Below are 20,539 nucleotides of genomic sequence, written 5' to 3'. Positions count from 1 at the left end.
GTTAATTTCGACTCATGGCATTATAGTAGACACTGCGGTCGGTTCAGAACCTGGTACTGCGACTCTTGAAAAAACATTGTTTTCAGATGCAGAAAAGCATACAAAGATGGAAACTTGCAATTGTATGTAATTTACGATATCATGACTATGCACTGTTTGCTTCTCAAAAGAATGTTTTTTTGAAAGCTTAGATAGCTTGATTTGCTTGCAGAAAGTGAAGCAGAGGTCTAATTCCTTTGTTTTCTTAGTGTAGGGCATCCAGAAGATGCCCTGACACCTTAGCTTGCTAGGTAATACTACAATGTAACTGCCTAATTTGCTTGCAGAGCAACTATGGCGTTCCCACATAGCTCAACATGAAGCAGACCTCTAATTTCTTTGTTTTCTTAGTGTAGGGCGTCCAAAAGATGCCATAACGCCTTGCTAGCTAATACTAACAGCCTGATTTGCTTACAGAGTGACTACGGCGTTCCGACGGAGCTCGACGTTAAGCTGTCATACACCGCCATCAAGGAGGATGAGATCACCGTGTTCAAGGGCGAGCTGGTCCAGATCCTGGCCACCAATCAGCACAACATGTTCCTGGTGCACCGCGCCGCCACGGACGACTCCCCCGCCGCCGAGGGCTGGATCCCCGGGGACGCGCTGGGCTGTGCCAAGGACGGGACCGAGGGGGAGAACGCCACCAAGTAAGCAGACAAGGCGCTTTTTTTAATCTTTGTCAGAAAAAGGGTTATATTTTCGGTTTGGCTATGATGGAGCGTAAACAGCATAACTCAAGAAGCTATCGATGGATGTTCATGATTTTTGGTAGGTGGGTAGGAATCTGGGAGACAAAGGTCAAGTTCAAGAATGGGCCTCTTAGCTGATATTTGTGGTACTTCAGGGAGAATGCCACCAAGTAAGCAGACAGGGCACTTTTGTGGTTTGGGTTTTCCCCCTTCCTCTGTGTTGAGTTTTAGAGAATCTTAAGTTAAAATTGGGCATTCTATGGCTTCATGAGGGGTTGTACACTGTAGTTGTGACCTAGTAGCATCCCTGGTCAATCAGAATTTATACTTCTCAGATGATCTGCTCCCCTGGGTAAGGGGGTGCATGGTCAGGATATGGGGGTGCAGTGCCCCTATAACCCTCTTAAGAAAAAGCCCTGTATAGTGTTGCCTGTTATACATTTTTTTACAGAGATCTATGTAATGATAGACACTTACTTACTGATTGAAATATGATGTTACAGAAATAAGTCTTGGTTCCACAAGAAGAAGCGCGGTGAGAAGAAGGACAAGCCCAGCCCCACCCACTCCAGTAAGAACGGCTACAGAACCAAGTCCAAGGACAAGGATCCTCACGGAACTAAAGTGTCTGTCAAGGTAACAGCCTAACACTTACACCATGAATGTATCACTGCATACATGAATGCATGTAGTTTCTAGTAATGTAAGGCCACACCAATTTAATTTCTTGGTTAACGGAATTTTTTAAAAACGCTAGATTGGAAAATTAACATGAAAACAGAATCTCAGAGGAAGGTTTGTACTTTGGTGCACACAGTTTCAAGGAGTGAACAGGGTCAGGTGCAAGTTTTCAGCCTTCTGTTTTAATGATGTCCTTGTGCTAAACTTATTTTTTTTTAATCCGTTAACCAAGAAATTAAATTGGTGTGGCCTAACAAATCATTATGTACCTACAGCTCAACTGGTAGCAGTATCACAATTGACTTCCTGGTTCCAATTATAATTAGTTGGTAACTTGCAGACCCGAGTTCAATCCTGGGTTAGGACATATCGGTTGTCTGAAATATATCAGCCGTCTGAAACATCTGACTTTTGAAATTTTATCCAGTTGCTTGAGTAACTGTCTTTTGGCGTAAATCCCTATAAGTTTCTCTTTTAAAGATAGAATCCTTAAGTCTGAGAGTGACTATCTTTAAAATCATTCTCAATGTAAGGTGAAATATTCGTTATGCTTTTTTCTAAAGGAAATGTTTGTATTTTTCAGCTGCTGAATCCAAACTACATGTATGATGGTATGTACACTTCTCTTCCAAAAACTTATGTTACAAAATGTATGGTTTTGTAGCAAATGCTGATGTATTATTCAGTGATTGTTCTTGCAGAAAACTAACCTTCCAAATTTTACATACATGTATTGATACTAGCTAAGCCTTTAGCTAGGAGGGCGAACTGGAGAAACCCTACACTAAAAAAAGGAAAAAAGGAAATTAGATTACCAGCCAAACTTGGCATGTTGAAGTGATCTAATCACCTGTGACACTTTGTTTCGATGAGCACATATTTAACAAGAGCCAACGTTTCGATGGCTGTCTGTCATCCTCTTCAAGGAAGTTCTGACTGGTTCACTTTGCATTGCAGCTAGGTTTCTCTGCTAACAATGCTGTCCCAAACGTAAAGTATTGTCACATACATAGACATTGATAACCAACAATGATGAGATTATAATGAGTTAACATCTTACTATCTGTTTTGCAGCTGCCCCAGAGTTCCTCCAACAGCTGACCAACACGACCGTCCAGCTCGGCGACCCCGCCACCCTGACGTGTCACGTGTGCGGCCGTCCTCGCCCGTCCGTCTCGTGGAGAGGTCCGTAGTGATTGGTTTATTTCTCTCATTAAAATTCCTCAGCTTTGCAATGAATTGAACTGGGCATACAATTGGATTGGTTGACTCATTTGCACTATGACGGGACTTGGTAGTGTTTTGGAACAAGTGATAGACTTACGCATCCGTAAAGACCCGTGTCAATAAAGTCACGTGTCTGTAACTCTTGTGAGTTTACATTCGGCAGTGATTGGTCATTATTGATCCTGAAGAAGGCGACAGTGGTCGTCTAAAGTTGGATCGGTGAATACCTTAGTGTTGGAAGAAAGTTTAGCATTGTACTATGATTACTACCAACACAGATGAGCTTCCATAATGACTTAACGTTACGTTTTAAGTATTACGAATCATGCTTGATGCACGCTTTGATGTACTGAAACATGTTCTTCAGATTTTTACACAATCAATTTTTACTTATATATGACTTTTACAAGTGTCTGAAAGAATTATAGAGATAGGGACTTTTTACTTTAATATTTCTATTATGTACAGGTAAGGCCACACCATTTTAATTTCTTGGTTAACGGAATTTTAAAAAAATGCTAGATTGTAAAATCAACAGGAAAACAGAATCTCAGAGGAAAGTTTGTACTTTGGTGCACATAATTTCAAGGAGTGAACAGGGTCAGGTGCAAGTTTGCACCCCAGCCTTCTGTTTTCATGATTTTTTTTGGCTAAGATTTAAAAATAAATCTGTTAACCAAGAAATTAAATTGGTGTGGCCTTACAAGTGTCTAAATGAATTGTACAGATAGGGAATTTTTACTGTTACATTTTTGATTATGTACAGGTAGTAACAATAAAGATGCATATTATTTATACTATACTTAATACTGTATTGGGGTGTCCCTGTGGTGTAGTGGTCTGCGCTTCTGTTACTAGCCACATCTGGTTCAAATTACAAGCCCCGGGTAGGACACCTCTGGACAAGAGGCGCATTGAGTCAGACCAAAGACTTTAAAAAAATGGTACATACTTCTGAAACAGTATGGAAGTTAAACACACTCCACTGCCAGTGGACTAGCCCCCTGCTGAAGTGATTGCACCACAGTGTGGCCCAGGGCTATGAAACAGAGATGGGCACCGCCCTATACACCTTATGGTGTGGGAGGATTTTAACTTAACTAATACTGTGTTGTTTCAGGTCCGGACCAAATGCTGCTGTCCCCGAGCTCCAGATTCAGTATGTCGTACAGTGATAACGGAGACATCCTCCTGCATATAGCCTCCACTGTACTGAGTGATACAGGGCAGTACACATGTGTCGCCAGTAATGAGATTGGGTCGGTGACAACATCCGGCATGTTAACTGTACAAGGTAGGTGTATGGGGACTTCAAGTTAGTTTGTTTGTATTGTATACCTGGTGTAACACACAAGGTTTTCACTGAACAGTACAAGCTGCATATCCATACAGATTGGGTCGGTGACAACATCCGGCATGTTAACAGTACGAGGTAGGTCTACAGGGATTTCAAGTTAGTTTGTTTGTTTGTATTGCATATCCGGTAAACTGCCTCATGGTGTAACACACCTAGGTTTGTACTGAACAGTACAAGCTGCATATCCATACAGATTGGGTCAGTGACAACATCCGGCATGTTAACTGTACAGGATAGGTCCACAGGTACAAGATGACTTTATTAAGTCACAGTGTTGGCACTGAATTATAACCAAATGTACAATGATTAAAGTCTTCTGTGATACGGGTACAGGTACTTCAAGTTAGGTTAGTTTTATTTGTTGCGTGTGGGGGAGGGAGGGGCAAGTTTTAAAGATTTTTCTAGAGCTGCTACTGTGAATGCATGTAAATTTACGGTGCTTAAATATTTGTGATCTTCGTGGTAACCTCTTCATCGAACACTTAAAACCATTGTCCGTTTTGTCCTGGCACCTACCACTTTGTTTCGATTGCAAACTAAAAACCACCTCAAACACTCCATTTTCGCCTAACTGTGAAATTAAATCAGAGTAAATTACAGTATTTCTAACATGGTTTTGTCCTTGGTGCTGAAAACCTTCTTCAACCTTCTTGTACATCACTTATCCACACAAGTGAAAAAGAACTTTTGTAACAGCTTTTCCGGTTGGTCAATAGGCCGTCCTGGTGCCCCCGGTAGACCAATCATGAAGGAGAAGACAGCCACCTCTGTGACGCTGACATGGGCCCCGCCCAAGGAGACTGGGAACTGCCCCATCTCAGCTTACACAGTGGAGTACTCCGAACAGGGAACAGGTATGTCAACAACCGTGCTATTGTTGTCCCGTTCTGCTTACATCTGTGGTGTGGATTCGTTTGGGGGAACATCAGCATAATGCAATGTGTTACCTGCACAACATTTGTTGCACTATACATGTGTGTACTACATTTGTGTTGTCTCTTTATGCAAAATGCTACCTGTACTACTAGTACATTGTACTTTGTTTTGCTATGCATGTGTGTCAAGCTCACTCAAATGCTTGCTACTACTTTGTCTGTGATTACTCTGATTCTAAAGAAGGTTTCGAGCATGCATAGTAGCATGTATTGTCCTTAATATAAATTGCATTCAACAGCTCAATGCTTCTGTTAGCAATAGGCATGCTAAGAGCATCAGTAAACAAGACTGCTACTGCTGGTAATATTGTGTTGCTAACTACATGTATTGCATCGTCATTGTCTTTAACTCACGCCTACTTGTGGCAATATTATTGTAAAATAATGATTGGTTTCAAAATGCTAGCCTGGTATCGGAACCTATTATAGCTCCCGAGTCTCTTCTGTCCTCTCTGTAAATACTGTAAATGCAGAAATGTTCGCGGTGGTTTTATGTTTGCAGTTTTCATGGTGAACTCTTTACTGCAAACTTAAAACCACCGTGAAAAGCCGTACTATTGTGCGACTCTAGCGCTACTATTGTTCGAACTCAAAACCACCGCGAACACTCCTTTTTCTCCTTACCGCGAAATTAAATCCCTGCAAACATTTCTGCATTTACAGTATTTAGGACAGAAGAGACTCAGGAGCTATAATTAATATATAGCTTTTGATAACAGGCTATCAAAATGCATGCTAGATTGTCTAGAGCCACATACACTACGCCTGTTTTGTGGTGCGTAACACAAATAACAACTGCTGTTCTTCTTGCGCCCGCTAGGGGTGGGGATCTGGCAGGCTGCCGTAGCCGTAGCGCCAGAAACCACGCAGCTCGTAGACGACCTCACCCCCGGCACCGTTTACCAATTCCGTGTTAGCGCTAACAATGTCGTAGGCATCAGTTCTCCGAGCGAGCCGTCCGAACCCATCACGCTAAGGCCCGATACAGGTACCTCGTGTGGGCGAGTGCTTTCGGAATGGATAAAAACTTCTCTAATTTGTAAAGAGGACGATTGTAGTGGACAACCTCAAGTCAATCGTACACACTCATGCCACATCTTCAGAAAAGACGCTGTAGACGTATAGTTTCATTTAGAAACTTTATTCAACCCCACACTCAGATATGTGTGGCTTTTTCGCTGGTAAGGATAGAAGGAGCACAAGTACAATTTGTTCTGGCTTTTATAGGCCAGGTGCAAAGTGCCCTAGCTGGCTTAACCAATTAAAGTTCAGTGTCTTCAGCGTCCTTTCTGAAGATGTGGCAATGTTTGTGTATCATACGGTTTACTTGAGGTTGTCCACTACTATTACCTTCTAATTTGATAAAAAGAATAGATGTGGTGTTCCGTAACACTTAACCCTTTTCTTTCCCCTTTCTTTACTTTTTGGTGGTGTGAACTTTGTCTTGGTGTTTAAGAGTAAAATAACGTTTGTGCTTATTTGTGACTTACCTGTGAATTTTATTGGGTGTTACTTCTACCTTGTGACTTGTATAGACCTACTTTGAGTTTGCAAGTGTGTAAATGTAAACAGGTCTTATTAAAGTTTAATTCCACTCTCTCAAAGTATGTGTTGTCTGGCATGCTCTATGTGTGAATGACACTTAATATGTGATGTATAATATTCTACAAAGAGGAACTAACCTTTATTGTGACGTTTCTCCAGAAATGGTAGATGGCGAAGAGGTACCCAGAATACGCTGGCAGAATGACTTCAGTGCATATGCTGAGATTAGTGAAATAGGCCGGTAAGTAGAGTCTACATGTACCTGATGTATTCACAGAGAGCGAAAGTAGGGAAATTCTGTGTCAAGATGTTCAGAATGAAGTCATAAGAGATTGTACAATCATTATGACTGTGTACTACGGTATATGTAGACATTTTGTATGTGGCAGATGTTGTTATTCTCGTATACATTTAGGATTGTTTAGCCATACTTGATACTGTAGGGATAACATGAATTAGGATTTTACCATGGTCAATATTCAACCAACAGAGATGTATTGCCATTGCATAACATCTCTTAGAAAAAATCTTTCTTACAGTATAGGTACCAAGCATTAAGCTGGTACATTTATGTTCTTATAATTGTATTGCCTATGTTCAGCTACAGATTGTCAAGATATTCAATGTTCTATTATGTCCATTTCAGTGGGAGATTTTCGGTAGTTAAGATGTGCTGCCACATGGGTTCCAAGAGGGAGGTTGCCGCCAAATTCATCAGCAAAAAGTACCTGACAAAGGAGGCTGCAGACAACGAAGTGTCCATTCTACAAAGTCTTCAACACCCCCATCTCAATACTGTCCATGAGGCCTATGATGTAGCACAGAGCCTTATCATTATTTTGGAACTGTAAGTATATGAAGTCTTATAATTATGTAATAAAAATTTTTAACGGTTCTCAGTGGCAAATGTGCTAGGTGTTGGAACATCGGCAACCAAATCTGTAGTGTGTTTTTTTGGCACACAGTTTGACAGATTAGCCGAATAGGCTCGGTGGGCATCACTCCACCGTCCGGGAAGGTAGTGTAAAGTGCCTTTCCCAAGGGCACAACGTCAGGGCATGGTGAGTATCGAAGTCGGGACCTATTGACTCCGAGTTCAACGCTCTAACCGTTACGCCACGCCGACGTCACTCATGTAACAACTTATTCTCAACCTGGCCAAAGAAACATGCAAATTGTCCAGACCTGCGAAGGAGATTATGTAACTGTTACAGTAATTTCAATATTGAGGGATTTCCCTATGCTATAGCTCAACTGGTAGCAGCCTCACAGTTTAGTTCCTTTTTCCAACAAGTTGGTAACTTGAAGACCCTGGTTCAAGCACTGGGTCAGGACATCTCAGTTGGTGCTTCACCGTCTTTCGGAAGCTAAGGGATGTAAAATGGGAGGCTCATAGCACCTCATCGAACATATTAAAGAGGAAGGGCTAGAGGAAGGGCTAGCAACCCGTCCCTGTAAAAATATACAGTTTCCTTGCTGTCCAATGTGCCACTAGCTATATATAGGCACTACAAGGGTCTGAACGAACGAACAGTTGATTGATTTGATGTTTGGTACATGTTAGATTGTGTGAAAAGTGGTAAAAAAACACAACAATGCAAAATCAGCCACCTTTATTCGTATATTGTATTTACACATACATTGTGTCTGTTGATGTATCCCAGCATCCCCCACGGTCGGTTATTGGACTGGATCGTGCTGAATCACCGTGGCAACTACAGCGAGCAGCACGTGGTGGGGTACGTCGTCCAGGTCATGGAAGCTGTGCAATACCTACACAACTGCAGGGTGGCTCATCTAGACATCAAGGTATGGATTACACCCCAATAATAGATGAAATCTTTATTGACACAACAAAAGTACAGCGACTTTCGTAAGGTCTTCTACAACTATACATGCAAACAACAAACTATGGTATACAAAATGATTAACCTAAGTACAAGTATATGAATACTTCAACATGTCGAGTTTAACCTATCACTTACACTACTAGCTCTAAGATATAAACATTCTTTGATATATTTACCTATTTGTACACAGTAAGGGTTGTCTCCTTCTAGAATGTATTTGAATTTATCTATAGAATAGAATGGAATGTGTCAAATTCTGTTGAGCAAGCGGAAAGAAGTTTGAACGGCTTTGAGCGTTTATCATGATATCGTGGACATATACGATGTACGTTGATGACGGTTAGTCATCCAGGTGATAAGATACGCCAAATGACAGTTACTAATTGAAGCAACTGACAAAAGATGGGATGCTGTCTGAAAAGTCTGACTGTTTTGAAATTTTATCTGTTATTTAATATACAATGTACAAGCAACAGTTTAACTCTGGGTCATTGGAAAGTTTCTATCAGAGGTATTAGTCATACTAAATAAATTTGCAGGCCTTTTTCTGTAAGGCATAAATGTAACCAGAATCCTGGGACGAGACATCTCGGTTGGGGCTGCCCCCATGTTTTGGAAGGGACATAAAATGGGAGGTGGAGGGTGTGCTTTGAGCACGTTAAAGGGGAAGAGCTACCAACCCCTCCCTGTAAAAGATCTACCCTGCTACTAAAATAGCAAGGAAACTTGCTAACATATGTTCCACTACAATGTGAACAACTACAACAATTGAACTATTGCAAGATGTGATCATGACAAGGAGCTCACATATGTTGTCATTGTTGCTGTTTATGATAAACGTTATCTTCCATTCTTTCAGCCGGAGAACATTATGGTTGACGGCGATAGTCTCACACCAAAGATCAAACTCATTGACTTTGGGGATGCCAAGCAAATCAGTAACAGGTAAGAACAAGATTTTTTACTTGCCATGTTATAAGACATCTTGAAGTGCTTGTGTCACCAATGACACAAAAATGGTTAAAAACATTCTATAAGATTCGATGTCCCAGTGTCTGGTATGAGGAAAAAACAACTGTGGGCATATGTGTTTGGGGAACACAAGGTACATGTGTATGTAATTACCAGGGAAACAGGGTGTCCTCTGGGTGTCCTCTGCAAAAGAAGAGCGTCTAATTTCCTTGTTTTCTTAGTGTAGGGCGTCCAGAAGACGCCATGACCCTTTGCTAGCTAATAGCCTATATAACATATTTTGTGGCTTCAATGCCCTGTGCTGATTTATTTTCTGTCATCTTTATCCAGGGTTGCCCAGCTCTGTGATTGACACTGCTTTGCAGCAAGGAGGTTATAACCTCCTTGTTTGCAGTAATGCCCTGTATTACAGATAGAATAAAACAAGAAATGTACATACAGTGACATACATACAGAAAATTAACATACAAAGAATAATGATAATGGTGATGATAATAATTTGTGTTCCTCCTTTTTTTCACAGTAGATTCTACATCCACAACCTGCTGGGTAGTCCTGAGTTTGCCGCCCCTGAGCTGGTGAACGGACACCCCGTTTGTCTCAACACGGACATGTGGAGCGTTGGTGTACTTACTTATGTTCTGTAAGTATAGCTTCAACTTCTACCCACTCATCCACAATACATGTACACAAGACCTGACATGTACATAATGTAATATGGAATAGAATTTGCATGGATATTGGAATGTAATTTGAGGTTATTCATCATAGATTCATCAAACATTCAGAAACTGTATTTTGTAGTTCCTTACTAAGTCACGAGGACTATTTTGGAAAACCCCTCACCACTTCTGCTTGATAGGAAGATCAGCTACCTTTCCTGTGTCCTTCATGAAAGCTTGGAGGGATGTCCCTGTGGCTCAACTGGTGGCAGCCTCACAGTTGAGCTCCTGGTACCAGTTACTCGGTAGCTGGGAGACCGCGGTTCAAGTCCAGGGGTCAGGAAATCTCGGCTGTCTTTCGAAAGGGACGTGAAAGGGGGTCTCGTGTTCAAGGAGGTGCCTGCCTCCAGCACATTTAAGGGGAAGGGATAGCAACCCCTCCCTGTAAGAATATATTCTGCTACTGAAACAGCAAGGAATCTCATGTGCCACTACACACTACAAGATCAGAATCTGAACGAAAGAATGAAAGCTTACAGTTGCTCTGTTTTTACCAGGTTGAGTGGCGTTTCTCCCTTCCAAGACGAGAGTGTGGAGGAGACGTGTACCAACATATCTAAGGTGGACTACTGTTTTCCTGAGGAGTACTTCACAGAGGTCACCGACCTGGCCAAGCAATTTGTGGCATCGTTTCTGATAGCTGATCCAAGGTAGGGATTTATTTTTGTTTTATTGAAATTGCAACACAGCAATACACAGGTTACCCAGGCAGCTGTGCTGATGTCGGGTGCCATCTAACATACAGTGGGACATTTACGTATAAAAAAAGCCATGCATCAAGGGGTCTAATTTCTTTGTTTTCTTAGTGTAGGGCATCCAGAAGACACCCTGACACATATCTAGCTAATAGCCTGACTTACACAGTATTCGTGTTGTTGTTTGACAGCCAAAGAGCACAGGCTACTGCCGGGCTGGAGCACCCGTGGGTCCAACACACCAGCTCTGCAGGGCCGGACGCAGCCCTTGCACACCTGGACACATCCAGACTAACCGCCTTCATCGAGAGGAGAAGCCACCAGGTAACATCACAAATATGCAAATGAGACAGAATTGTCACGAATATTCAAATTAGCAAAAAATGTATTGCTTATTTGATATAGGCTGACAGTATTGATACAATGTAGACAGACTGTGTAGATTGGGAATTACAATTTATGTAGCCAATGAAATAATGTACTTGATAATTTGATACTGTCTACACGTTTTTGTGTATTCTGTCGTCTGCTTATTTGTGTCCTGTCCTTTTCTGACTCTTCTTGCATTCCTAACATTGTCAACAATAGTGTCTTCAACCTTTTATGGGGCACGGCTCAATGACTTACATGTAATGCTATGGTAATTTTTTTTTTTTAAGTCAAATGCTGCTAGACACTGAAACAAGTCTTGCAAGTCCCTCAGCATGTGTACTTACCCCTCAAAATTGAAGAAAACTTTTGAAACTTAGATCTATAGGTAGATTCTTGTCTTTATTCTTAATTAAAAGTACATCGCAGCATACTTTGAATTTTTTAAACATCATTCCGAATATGAATGCCCCCCTCCCCATAGATTCTTTAGACAATTTGTGGCTCAAAGCCCATGGCAAGACAGGGAAGGTCTTGAACGTCAACAAAAATCAACGTTTTTGCGACTTTTCTAGACTAATGGCTCTTTAACGTCTTGATATTACAGAAATTCTTTTTTTTTAATAACTTGTTTCCTTATCAATCAAATTCTGTCAAAGTAATGATTGCTGGTGCCAATTTTACTGTCACAGCGGTAAAAAAAGTGCTAAAATCTCTTGAAGAGAAATAGAAAAAATTAAACATTTGTAAAAAAAAAAAGGAGCCAATGGTCAAAGTTCACGACCTTCCCCTGACCTGTCTTCGGTGCCACCATTAGATGTACCCATTGGTGCTGTCCTTCCAGGACTTAGGCTAGCGCCACCTGACTTGGGACCCAAGAACTGCAGTTAGGTGCTGATACCTTCTTATATCAAGCTGCATTTCTCTCCCCTCTTCTTATTCTTCATTGTTATGGTTAGATTTAGCTCACTTTTGAAGGTCACTCAACAACATTGGCTCACTAGGAGCCTAGCCAGAGGCGGCTGGAAAGAGTATAAATTGACCAAATGACAGATAACAATTACCAGAGGAGTTTGTTCGCAGTTAGGCAGTTTGCGGCAGACTGCGGACTAACTCCTCTGGCATGTTATCTGTTATTTGGCCAATTTCTACTCTTTCCAGCCGCCTCTGGAGCCTGGTAGAGGCTACTAGGAGCCCTACATACAACCCTACTGTGTATCTATACTGACTAGTAAATATGTTTTTTTAACCTCTGGGTGTGCTACTAGTATTCTCAACATCTACAAAATCCATATTCCCTTCTTCTCTTCTTTTTCCACCAATAATCTGTTGGTTTCTCCAAGTTCATGTACATGATACTGTATATGCATGATGGAAATATGTGGTGTGTTGTTACAGCTATACTAATTTGTATAGAAGACCTAAAAATCCTATAACTAGGAATTTTAATTGCAATCATATTATATTATATTGCTAATTGGTTTCATAATCACCTGTAGGTGTTTGCACGACTTTTTTAAAAGGGTGACATAAGATTTACAAATCTAAAGCTCACATCATCAGTGTTGTTTCTTGAAGTTCAATTTTTCGTATTGTTTTAACCTTCTCCCTGCTGCCTAACCCTGTAACCAATACAAATTTGGTGCCAAATGGCTACTTCAGCAGGGAGAAGGTTAAATCAACGTACTTGTAATGTGTAATGTGTGTAATTTGAAGAGCTAATACATGTCAACTGTGTTGTTTCAGAATGACACGAAGCCAGTCCTTCCCATGCAGGCCTTCTACCCTATGGGCATGACATCACGTGTATGAGTTTTCCGGGCTTTAGCTGTCATCAAGTCAACCACGCAGATTTTGCAGGAGGGACTCTTATTATACTCTACCCCCCATGTCGTGAATAGGAGCATCCACAAAAGCATCTCCATCCTAGCAAGGTGGACTCAACCACTGGTATAACGGGGGAGTTGTGCTTGAGTGTACATAAAAGAGAGTGTACATATATATTACAATGTAGCTGTTGTTGAATTGTTATACCCGGTCTGCTGTTGTGTGGTGCTAAATACTTATTGTATACAATGGATAGATAACATTCTATGGAGGAAAGTAGTTAAAATGTTGTTGATGAACTTATTGGCTTCCCTCTATCTGTGCAACAATGTTTGCCAGGAATGACTTTCTACCAGTCTTTAATGATCTATTATGGAGTGTAGAACTGATGTAAATGAGGTGCTGTTGTTTTGTTCTTGTAGTTCCTTGTTTGCATAATTAAAGTGAATCACAGAAGGAAAATTAGGAACAAATCAAAATGAAACGTTTTGCACTTAACCGTCATTCATGATTAAATAACCAATACAAATTGTTGTATGTCATCCATAGATAGCTAAGGGTTTTAGCGTTGTCCTTTGATCAAGCATTACTTCCGTCCACTGAGTCCTAAAATTTCTTCCAGTCTCCTCTATATGTAGATTTAACATGTAGTTATGTTTTAAAGATGCACATGAAATGAGATTGTGGGACATTTGGCATACCATGGACTCTAAAGTGTGGTCAAGGTCCTACAAATGTTTGTTTTTAATGTAACATGGAGACCTGACTGTAGAAAGTCATCCCTATTATAGTTCTCTACCCTCTGCAAGATTTAATAATCATGTGAACTAAGAAGTGATAGAAAAAGAGACAATTTGTGAGCTGTACTTATATATAAACTTGTACCCATCACCTTGTTGCATTACACACGAAAGTTGCAAAACACATTGTATTATGATCCTAAAGTGCCATCCTGTCTTGTACAATGTTGGTATCACATGAAAAAATAGCTGTTTTTGGCATTGCCTCAGGGGTGAAGCCTGTTTATAATGATTCCCTAGCTTTGAAGTAGATAGGAAGCAATACAATGTCTTTGTGTCAGAACTCAATGTCTGAACCATGTTTATTGGACAGAAACTTTTTATGCCAATCAAGATTGTGATCATAGGTAAAAGAAGAATCTTACACAGTGGTGCGTGTTGGAAGATAGTGTTACAGGTTTTCACCTCCAAGCATCTTCTCAAGGAACACGAAATGTTGTCTACTGTTACGGTTGGATTCACATATCGATGTAGATATTTAGGAACACTGTCATGGTAAATTTAAAGCACCTTTCACTTTGTTGCAGCCTCTGCATGTAGGCACTAAATAGGCTTTAATCTTCACCAGAGTAGATAGCCATTCAGCATTTTCTGTAAAACCATGTACTTGCAATGATGAAAGATTCCAGGGGGAGGAGTCCGTCAATAATCACGATGAAAAGTACCGAAGTGTTCATTCCAGGAAGTCAGCACAGTGTAGTGTACAAAGATATTGTGTCGAGTGACTGATAGTTATGCCGAGTTACTCCAGACTTGTGAAGGTACTGCATTTTAAGATGGCAACTGTGTTCCCGTGTGCGCTATATTTGTCACTATGTGGAGCAGCACAAATTTCCACATTTCTAAATGCTGAAAACGTTTTCAGCTACTAATAGGAACTCCATTATAGGAAATATGTAATGCCGTATGTTAGCTTTTTGTACATACAGCGATGTCAGGATATCTCTTGAAGATCAGTGATGTGGCATATTAGGTATATAATTGATACGTAGCGTGTAGGTATTGTGGATATGTAAATGTAAGTTTTGAATGTCAATATGAAAGCATTTAACTTGTAAATTTCACTCAAATTTTGTATTTGTTCCTCTTATGTACTATCTGGGAAAGAGATGTTTTTAAGTGCAAGTTCATTCAGTCATTCTTGCTAGTCTAGATAGGACATTGCAACTGTAGGCAAACTGGCATATTTACATATTTCCACATGGAGAAATATATATTTTGTTTATCATAAGTTTGCCATACTATGCAATTGTTTGTCGTTGAAGCTAAACACAATAAGGCACTCGCAGTGGAAGAAGTCCTATTCTCTTTAATCGCAAAAGTGTTGCAAATGACGAAGGAATTTCCAAGTTGCCCAGAATTTGCTGTAGTTATCTGAGGGTTTCCTCTACTGTGTCACTATGTTGTCCAATGCTGATGTGTTCTTTTTAAAGAAAAGGAGTCAGATATCTCTCTGCATGTATTTGTGATGAGGTAATTTATTAAAAAGTCACTGCCCAAATATCTGTGCTTTCCTTTTTTTGAAGAATTATATGGACAGGGTTTCAGATGAACTAGAGATTCACTCGTGCAAACAAATAAGACTCAATGTGACTTCTCAATTTCCTGCAACTTTATTTATGTTTCAAATTCATTTCTTTCCACTGATCGCAAGCAATTCTTCATACAAGCATTTATTCTATGGTAACACTTTCACACATTAGTTGGATTATGGTAGATCTAGACAACCATACTCTTTCAATTTTCTTTTGGAAAACATGATTGGAATGTTTAAAAAGACGCAAAGCAACAACACAATTTTGCAGCAATTACGCTATTTTATAAGTCTTTGATATATCAGAATTGATTTTTGATATTCCTTTCTTCATGCATGAATACTTTCAATTACTACAGTAAAACTATATCAGCAAACAAGATTGTATTATGTTAAAAGCATTGGCCACAAGGCACTGATAATAGCATAGGGATGGATTTCACAGCAGCATATCATTGCTGCATATTCTTCTCATATTAGTCTATATAATACAGTATTTCAACTCCGAGAGTGCTATCTTCCTTTTTCAGCTGTACATCCGGAAATAATACACAAGAAATTAATCCACTGTTTTAGAGCAATATATACTTACATACTCAGCTCTAGGTATAGATAAGTGTTACACCTATACCGGAAAACAACAGGAAAAGAGATACGTTTTAACAAGGACATGTAAATTAGGGCCCCCAGGAGATGATGGATTTCCCAATACATGTACATTTGTAACTGATACTGAGTCTCTAGCTCTACGTATGGCAGGTGACACATTCACTCCATAGGAGGAAAGTTGGAGATAAAAGTTTCAAACGTTACACCCACGAGCAAAATACAGACTCTGGAAGTTACATTTATAAGCGTATGACATCATTATACATATATATACCACTTATACAAGCAAGACATTTGTCACAATTACCCCCATTTTCTGTATGAACACTCAAGTCATCGGAATATGCATGCACAGTGGTGTTTTTTTAAGGAAAAGTGGCTCTCTCATTTAGGACATGTGAAGTATGACGTCACAAAGTTTGTTGGCTCAACTGTTTCTAAAGAAGGGTGACGCAAACATCCGGGCACCTTTGGCCTGCTAGTGACGTCACGTTTACACAAGACCACCTGTTAAACTGAAGGGGTCCGTTTTCCTGGGGAAGGCCGAATCGCTGGAAAGTCGGTGAGTGTGAATCGCTTGTGTTAGAGAGAAAGTTTAGATTTGATCATGTCACCTTCCAGCACATACCATTCTACTGCCAAGAAGTTGTTGAGGGACTTTTCATACCGTCACAAAATATTTACGTCAACTTAACTTTACTTAACGTTATTCTCTGATGGGAAGTTAATGTACATCAGTCAATGGAGCGTTCTATTGCACGACGTTAAGGCTATTTGAAGAGGTTTACAGTATCTACCTAAAGTCCAGTGTAGGAGGGTTCGGGTGACATAAATGATCTCTATACATGTCTACAATGCGGGTCCATGTGACATGTGACGTCGCCTATCGTCTGATGGGAAGGGGGGGGTGGTTACATCAGTAAATGGAGCGTCCTATTGCAAGGCGTTAAGGCTATTTGAAGGGGTTTTCAGTATAGGGTATTTTGGGGCACCATGGATGGTCTCTATAGATGTCTACAATGTGGGTCCATGTGACGTCGCCGCTCCACGTTGACGAGGCGGATGACCTGGTGCATGACCCGGATGTACTTTAGAACCTTCTCGTCTGCTGTCAAACTTGCCGGAGATGTCTAAGGAAACAAAAGTTGTAAAATACATAAGTTTGTTTCTCTGACTTTATCATTTACTTTGGCCATGTTGATTCGATTATATGGACGACATCCTCTGAGAACCCAAAAATGATGCGAGCGTGCGAAAAAATGTTTTGCAAAAGAACAAAAAAAATCCCTTCATTATGAAATCTAAGTGGTCAGGAAGGTTGAACAAATGACTAAACACACAGAAGATAGTAAACCGAACAATAAATTCTTCACTCTTTCACCTTTCCAAAAACGGTTTAGATACGTTGCTTTATTAAGGTGCCAGATATTGGATGAAACTATACACAGAGTTCCTTCTGTTTCTCCGCATGTTTCTATCCATCTTTTCAGCAGTCTTTTCAGTTCAGAAAAGGGAAAGGCGTATTTTAAAAAAAATCAAAATTCTAGTCGCCACGCGTTCTCTCATTATCTATGTTTAATTCATGCAGAAGATTCTTTATAGGTCACGAATTTTATGCGACCATTCTGAAGAGTGCGGTAATAAATCGCACATATCATGAAGTGAGCATAAGCGTCAGAAAAATGGTACAGTACTACTAGACCCTACTACTAGTAGTCAAGCAGATTTGGGGTTTTAGACTATCTCAGACCCTTGAATTTCCTAACTATACATATTATTTCTTACGAATGTCTGATTTCGAAAAAAACACTCTTGTTACAAATGCTCTGTTACTTACGTGCGAAGCGCTTTTTAAAAATTCTTTGCAACACTTAGCGCCATATGGTACCCAGTACACTAAGCTTTCCGTTCTAAGCTGTGAGTTGTTTTGGTGTATCGTTTAGAAAGCTTACATTAGAAAAAACGTAATTATCTTATATCTTAAGAGAGAGAGAAGAGAGATTCAGTCCTTACCTCTAACCTGACTTGTTTGAGGCGGTCTAGGATTCCCAGGGTCACGTCTAAACAGTGGCAGTTTTCCTCCGCGCGGTTTCTGTACAGGCGGATCTGTAACAAAATTACAAGAAAACTTCAGTGCGATGTTCATGATTTTTATAACTTGACCCCTTCTGCCGAAAAAACGCAGTCACTGCTTTGCATTTGGTTCTATCTTAAAGCCAGATTAACAAAAAAAACACGCCCTCGATCAGTTTAACTACACGAAATCTAATGTCTAAGCACAAGGAAAGTATTCGTGAAGCATACGTTAACCATTACTTTCATTTTAGAAAAATATTTACGCGTGCTTTAAGGCATACTTAAAGAATGGATTTCGTGCAGTGTTTGGACTGTGCTAAAACTCAAGCAATATTGATATGTTATCATGTGAATATCGTTTAAGAATTTGGTTGGAGAATTGAATTTGACGGTTTTATAATTGTGCCATGAACTTTTGTAAAAGAAGGATTAGCCTCAATCAATACTAATCCACCGAGTAAATAGATCTGCTACTTTGAAAAACAGTGGGTTTGAGAGATCTCTAGTGTAGCACCGCCCAGGTATACACAGTTTAGATATACAGGAGTGCATTATACTGGGGACGCTGGGAGGGAGATCTGTTGGGACGTATCTTAATTTTCAGGGTGGCGGAATTTTGTACCCTGGTGGAATTGTGCTAGTAGATGTTAGCACGTACCGTGTTGTTCACGGTGGTGAGAAGCTCGTCCATCGCTGCCAACATCCGCGTTCTGTTGCGCGCTACTTCGGTGGGGAGAAGGGCGGGGTCCTCGTTCAGTTGTTCCGTCATCACGCCGACCGAGATGGTGTACAGCAGGTTGAGACGTTCTAAAGGCTGCCGAGGAAAAACAGACGGAAAACGCGTTATTAAAGGAAAACCAAGCAATATTAGAGACCAACCAATGGAAATTTTTTTTAAAATCTGAATTTTTTTGTAGTGATACTGTCTAGCACATTTGTGTAATAACTTCATACTTTGAGCATTCTAAAACCGTGCATATACATGCCATACGATGATTTCCTTACTTTTGCGAGCCTACAAAAACCCCGGCGACGATTTTCAGTGAGTTTTCACATCACAACGAAGTCATATTTTTGCATCATGGACGTCACTATACATTGTGATATTGTTGTTTGAACTAATCATGTATAGAAATGACTAAATAAATTGACTTTTAAAATCCAATTTTAAGGCCCTAATATTGCGTGGGTTTCCTTTAACATATCAATTCAGAGTTTTGGTATAAAACCTGGTTCTCCAGTTTCTTCCCTTTAGTCCCTGCCGAAAGACAGCAGATCCTCAGTAGCTCAAACGTCTGACTTTTTGAAAGTTTTTTTAGTAACTGTCATCTTGCGTATCTTATTACCTGGATGTCTAACCGTCATCAACACGTTATTTCACCGCTTACTTCACAATCATTTTGAACTAAAGCTTTTGAATTACAATCGTTTTCCCAATGAGAAATGAATTCAAACTACTACATATTTCGAACTGTCAAAAATCCTCTTAATATTGCCAGAAGATAACGTGCAGAAACGAAAAATGCGCTCAAATTTTGTGTCTTTCAAATAAAAATCCACTCTCGAAAAGGTTGTTTACACCCTAAACTTTTGGTATAAAAACTGGTTTTCCAGTCCTATCATTAGTCACTGACGAAAGACAGCGGATGCTGTCTGAAACGTCTGACTGTTTCAAAATCGTATCCAGTTGTATCTTACTACCTGGATGTCTAACCTTCATCAAGGGAACTCTAAACGTGGTTTGCAAGGGACGGCAAAGCCTTTCCTTACCGTTAGGGTCGGGTCTCCCAACTCCTCTCTGATTGCAACGACTTCGACGTCAGGCAGATCCCAGTCCACAACGTCTACTGGAAATCTCAGTTGCTGAAAAATATACAAACAAATAAATCATTCTGCAACGAAACCTTAAGGTTAAATAAGCGTTTTCACAATTTGAAAATGAAGTAGAAATTGTAGGTGGATTAATCTCGTTCAAAGCGCTTACCGCGTATCCTTCCAGTCTTTGCATGGCCAGTTGAGTTTGAGTCTCTAAGGCGGAGTCGTAGGAACAGTACAGAATTCTGTCTGAACGATGTTCGTGTGCGCCTGCGATGTGCCGACGAATCCTCCCGATAATCAGCCCTCCGTCCACCGTCACCGACGTGGCTAGGACCACCGCCACGGCTAGCGCCACTTGGAGAGAGATGCTTTTCGTCTCGCCTGTCGTTTGGAACATCATTTTCGTTTCGTTCGTCGGAGCGCCTTCGTCGATCGCGAGAAGAAGTCGAGTTATAGAGCAGTTAGCGGGAAAACGAAAGCTTTAGAATTAAGGGCGCAAAAGCCGATGTTTTAAGGCATAAAAGCGGAAATGACGTTTGCGTTGTAAGTTTTATTTTCCTACCTAGAGGAAGGAAAGTAGGAAATGACGCTTTTACCTACTCACTTTCATCAAATTAATGGAAGATAGGAAGAACATAGCTCACTACGCATACGTACCCCTCCGAGCTCCGCGGAAAATTAGCATTACCATAAAAGGAAGAAAATGGCCCCTCCAATTTGAATACACCTCTGATTAACACTAAAAATAGGTGTCTAGCATCCTCCATAGACACAGTACACCTGGATAGGTT

At 40.4% G+C, this 20,539-nt stretch overlaps 2 protein-coding genes across 8 annotated transcripts in view; one reads left to right on the top strand and one right to left on the bottom strand.

The window, feature by feature from the left end:
• Positions 1-15,212, top strand: part of LOC136420772 (kalirin-like) — a 168,484-nt gene extending 153,272 nt beyond the window's left edge. For 3 of the 7 annotated variants that reach the window (XM_066407869.1, XM_066407871.1, XM_066407875.1), the window contains 15 exons: positions 457-689; positions 1,235-1,367; positions 1,996-2,023; positions 2,487-2,597; positions 3,760-3,933; positions 4,713-4,850; positions 5,752-5,919; positions 6,636-6,717; positions 7,123-7,323; positions 8,141-8,285; positions 9,186-9,271; positions 9,822-9,941; positions 10,518-10,670; positions 10,907-11,039; positions 12,831-15,212. In XM_066407869.1, the coding sequence (XP_066263966.1) occupies positions 457-689; positions 1,235-1,367; positions 1,996-2,023; positions 2,487-2,597; positions 3,760-3,933; positions 4,713-4,850; positions 5,752-5,919; positions 6,636-6,717; positions 7,123-7,323; positions 8,141-8,285; positions 9,186-9,271; positions 9,822-9,941; positions 10,518-10,670; positions 10,907-11,039; positions 12,831-12,896 (1,971 nt within the window). In that variant the 3' untranslated portion in view covers positions 12,897-15,212. Of the gene's footprint in view, positions 1-456; positions 690-1,234; positions 1,368-1,995; positions 2,024-2,486; positions 2,598-3,759; positions 3,934-4,712; positions 4,851-5,751; positions 5,920-6,635; positions 6,718-7,122; positions 7,324-8,140; positions 8,286-9,185; positions 9,272-9,821; positions 9,942-10,517; positions 10,671-10,906; positions 11,040-11,901; positions 11,976-12,830 lie in introns of all 7 variants that reach the window. The other 4 variants (XM_066407873.1, XM_066407872.1, XM_066407870.1 and 1 more) reach the window with 4 other exon arrangements.
• A 93-nt stretch (positions 15,213-15,305) lies between these two features.
• On the bottom strand, positions 15,306-20,207 carry LOC136420773 (uncharacterized). The gene is made up of 5 exons (XM_066407876.1): positions 19,915-20,207; positions 19,701-19,793; positions 18,589-18,744; positions 17,868-17,960; positions 15,306-16,984 (listed from the first exon to the last, which is right to left on the bottom strand). The coding sequence occupies exons 1-5, from the start codon at positions 20,146-20,148 to the stop codon at positions 16,859-16,861; spliced, it is 702 nt and encodes a 233-aa protein (XP_066263973.1). The 5' UTR covers positions 20,149-20,207; the 3' UTR covers positions 15,306-16,858.
• Between the last annotated feature and the right edge of the window lie 332 nt (positions 20,208-20,539).

The sequence above is a fragment of the Branchiostoma lanceolatum genome, chromosome 15 (assembly GCF_035083965.1).
Source record: "Branchiostoma lanceolatum isolate klBraLanc5 chromosome 15, klBraLanc5.hap2, whole genome shotgun sequence".
In the NCBI taxonomy this organism is placed as follows: Eukaryota; Metazoa; Chordata; class Leptocardii; order Amphioxiformes; family Branchiostomatidae; genus Branchiostoma; species Branchiostoma lanceolatum.
This window is presented reverse-complemented; position numbering and strand designations above follow the sequence as displayed.